Raw genomic sequence first — 3,867 nt, 5'->3', positions numbered from 1 at the left:
CAGCCGCAAGTTCAGCGCGGCGTGCAACTTCAGCAACATCCTGGTCAACCAGGAGAGGCTCAACATCAACACGGCCACCGAGGAGGAGCTGATGACTCTGCCCGGGGTCACCCGAGTGGTGGCCCAGAACATTGTGGAATACCGAGAGTACATCGGTGGCTTCAAGAAGGTGGAGGACTTGGCGCTGGTGAGCGGGGTGGGGGCGGCCAAGCTGGAGCAGGTGAAGTTCGAGATCTGCGTGAGCAGTAAGGGCAGCTCGGCGCAGCATTCGCCCAGCTCCCTGCGGAAGGACCCGGCCTCTGAGCACCACCTGTCCGCCACCAAGATCAACATCAACACCGCCACGCCGGCGCAGCTCATGAGCATCCGCGGCATCACCGAGAAGATCGCCAACAGCATCGTGGACTACCGCAAGGAGCACGGGCCCTTCAAAAGTATCGAGGACCTGGTGAGGATGAACTGCATCAATTCCTCCTTCCTAGACAAAATCCGGCATCAGATTTTTGCAGAGAGGTCCCGACCCCCTTCAACGAACACCAATGGTGGCCTCAACTTCACAGCCAAGCCTCATCCCAGCCCTACTTCTCTCAGCCTCCAGAGTGAGGACTTGGATTTTCCCCCTGGAGGCCCAACCCAGATCATCTCCACTCGCCCCTCTGTGGAGATGTTCGGGGGGCTGAGGGATGGCAGGCCCGTGCTGAGGGTGGCTACGTGGAACCTGCAGAGCTGCTCCATCGAGAAAGCCAACAACCCAGGTGTGCGGGAGGTCATCTGCATGACGTTGCTGGAGAACAGGTAAGAGGCAGCATTTGTCCTGTTGGATCAGCTTCCCTTGGTCAATACCTCTAGGCTTTAGGTGCTGTAGTGCCCCATTGTGATCCTAGTACCTTCTTCCTTCTTGCCTTCCATTCCCGCTCCTTGTGGTGGATCCCTAATTGAGTCCTGATGCTGGGGGGTATGGTGATTGTCTCTTGATAAAGCTATTCAAGTCCTTGACAGATGGTGAGCCACCCGGTTAAATTCATGTGTACTTATGCTTATTGGTTATGGTTGGTCACAGTGGGCCAGTTAGGGCTTGTTGCCATGATCAAGGATCGGTTCTGCAAAAAGTGAGAGCCTTTTGAACAAGTCACAGACTTTTCTTTCCTACCAGAAGCGAAAATGCTTTGCTTGGGGCTGTGACTTAACCTCAGTGTTGGGGCTGTAGTTTGCTCTGCCTTGTGCCTACTCCTCATTAGGGGGAGATTAAAAGACTTCAGAGCATGCCTTGGGCTGTATAATGAGTGTGGAATGCCACAGCTCATCTCATGAGGGTGACACAGGTCAATAATGAGCAAGCATTCGCTGAGTATTTGCTAAGCTGGAGAAGCTGCTCATCTGCAAGAGTGCTTAATGTGGGGCAGCTACCTGGATTGTCCCCGTGCCATGCTGATATGACTGGCTGCCTCTTCCCTCTTTGCTGGTGGCAGGGCATCTGGTGAGCAGGACTGAAACCCTCCTGCAGGCAGGCAGCCAGCCCAGACTTCACTGACTTTAGAGACACGGCATATGATCTGTTTGCAGTATGGTCAGTGGCCAAGCTGACCTTTGAAACGAACTAGGCTGGTACTTCTGTTTCACGGCTGCAAAGCCAAGAGTGTTTTTTTTGTAAGTAATTACGCAGCAGTACTGGGGTGTCTCTTTTCCAAAGAACTTTGTTGCTAAACTCTCTGTAAGAACGCAGTGAAGATTTTGCTGTAATTTTGCCTTCTCCTTTTCACATGTTAAATCTGTTTCAGCTTATCTGTTGTTTAGTTTGTGGCATTGGGAAACTTGCTTTTCTCTCTGGCTTCTGTTCAGAATCCCAGCTGGAAATTAGTAGGGTGATTCTCAGACTTCTAAATATGAGATTATGATGGGGAAAGGAAATGCTGACAAACCGTTATGCTTGGTGCTGCCAGGAGCCCTTTCCTTCCCTGGAACCGAGCTGCCATGCTGAATGATGGCTGTTGTCCATGTGGTCACAGAGGTTAGGCACGCTGGAAAGATGGTAACAGTGTTTTGGCATCCGGTGTTGTGGTACAGTGTCCCCAGTTAGGGACACTTCTGTGCAGCTTTCCTCCTGCTTGCTGTGTGGTATAGGGGCACCCAATGCTCCAGCATAGGAAACGTCTATCAGCTTCCAGCCATGACAACACAGAAGCCAAAATGGAGCTGAGAGTCCAGCTAGGAGCAGTTAGATGTTGCGCTTTTAGTTCTCGTTGGCTGTGCTGCTATTTCAGACACCTCACACCTCCCCCTTTCCTCAGTGATTGCTCTTCCAGGTGTGCTGGCTGGGATGGTCCTGGGGATGAGATCTCATGGAGCTGGGTGTCAGGGGCAGGTATTGCTGCTGGGGAGCATCCGTCTCTTCATCCCTCCAATCTTAGGATTGTTGGGTTCCAGTTCTGGTGGGAAAAAAAAAAAAAGTGCCTTTGGTGATTTCTACTTCTTTATTTACCTTAGTCCCTCTTCTGGTGAAGTGCTAACTGCCCCTCACTTCTGCATCTTCAGCAGTATTGGGGGAGAAGCACAACCCAAACAATACATCTATTGAAAAAGACAGAGAAAGTGGCTTACAACATAAGCCTGTGTTGGCCCAGGCTGCACGCTGTGCCTGTAGACTTTCTGATTTTAGCCTGCATGTCACTTTCTTTCTATCCAGAGTAGCCAAGCAGGTACTCGATTAGTGGAGTGAACACTCTCTGAAACTGAAGGAGCTCGATACAAGTAGTTTTTTCTTCATGTTCCATTTAATTGCACAAATACGCACTGTACAATTGTTTTCAGTACTTGACCACACTTCTGATAAGCTGAAAAGAAAAGAGTGAGTGATGTACATCCACAGACAGGCCTGTGAAAGCTTTCTGGGAAAGTAAATATGGGAACAGAAAAATCAACACAATGCAGGAAAAAAAGTATACGCTGGGAAAAGTTTTACTCAGCATCTCAGGGAGGAGCAGGAAGGAATTTCCTCTTGCTTGTGCTGTGTTGCTGAGGTCCATGGAGCTTTGCTGCTGTAAGAGGCTTCGCTGAGATCAGAAGCAGCCTCTCATGCACGTGAAGTCCATGTTCCCCTAGCTACAGACCCTGGAAGCTGATAAAATGGCCTGCAAGCTAATCTTTGCCCAGATGAATTGCCTTCAGTTGATAATTGTCAGGGAAAACTCATCTTCTTTAGTTAGGAACACATTGGTGTTGCACAGGGCTTCCCAGTGCTTTGGCCTGACACAATCAGTGTGCTACAGAAGGTGTGTGCTTAAGGTGCTCAGTGGATGGTCATAGCAGGGAACTTCAGCAGCAAGCTTTTCCTGGTTGATCTGAAGTCTGTTTAGCCTGACAGCTTAGCTCGTAAGCGTGCTGCCTTTTTGCTAATGCACTTTGTGCTCTGCCATCCACACGTACCTAAGTCATGCAATTCTGTGTGGTCTCAGGGGCTGCTTGGTGAGCGTGGCTCCTGTGTGACAGCCTGCATCCTCTTACTTTCTAAGCCCGAGAACATACAGCAAGTCAAGTAGATAGATAGTCATAAATAATGTGTAAAGAGCAGTGAAGAATCTTAATCTGAGCTGTAGATCTCTGTACAAGAGCTTTCATGACAGTTGAAAGACTGTTTTTTTGTGCTTTTAAATATGTATTTTTAAATTTTTCTTCATCCCCGTTCACTTCACACAACTTTGAGACCTCTTGGACTTCTTTCAGGCACTAGCAATGGGAAGAAGTGCTGCTCATTTCCAGGTGAGGCTGGAAGATGAGGCTTTCTTCAAGCCCTGGGCAGTTTTGCACTGAAAGAACGGTGTTGCAGGAAAGGGAAGAAAGAGTGCCCTCATTTATTTAAGACAAACAAAC

At 49.2% G+C, this 3,867-nt stretch overlaps 1 protein-coding gene across 1 annotated transcript in view; it reads left to right on the top strand.

Moving 5' to 3' along the window:
• Positions 1 to 3,867, top strand: part of EEPD1 (endonuclease/exonuclease/phosphatase family domain containing 1) — a 60,588-nt gene that overhangs the window by 1,763 nt on the left and 54,958 nt on the right. The window contains exon 3 of the mRNA XM_031554056.1: positions 4 to 795. Coding sequence (XP_031409916.1) covers positions 4 to 795 — 792 coding nt within the window. The remainder of the gene's footprint in view (positions 1 to 3; positions 796 to 3,867) is intronic.

The sequence above is a fragment of the Meleagris gallopavo genome, chromosome 6, assembly GCF_000146605.3.
Source record: "Meleagris gallopavo isolate NT-WF06-2002-E0010 breed Aviagen turkey brand Nicholas breeding stock chromosome 6, Turkey_5.1, whole genome shotgun sequence".
Taxonomy (NCBI): Eukaryota; Metazoa; Chordata; class Aves; order Galliformes; family Phasianidae; genus Meleagris; species Meleagris gallopavo.
This window is presented reverse-complemented; position numbering and strand designations above follow the sequence as displayed.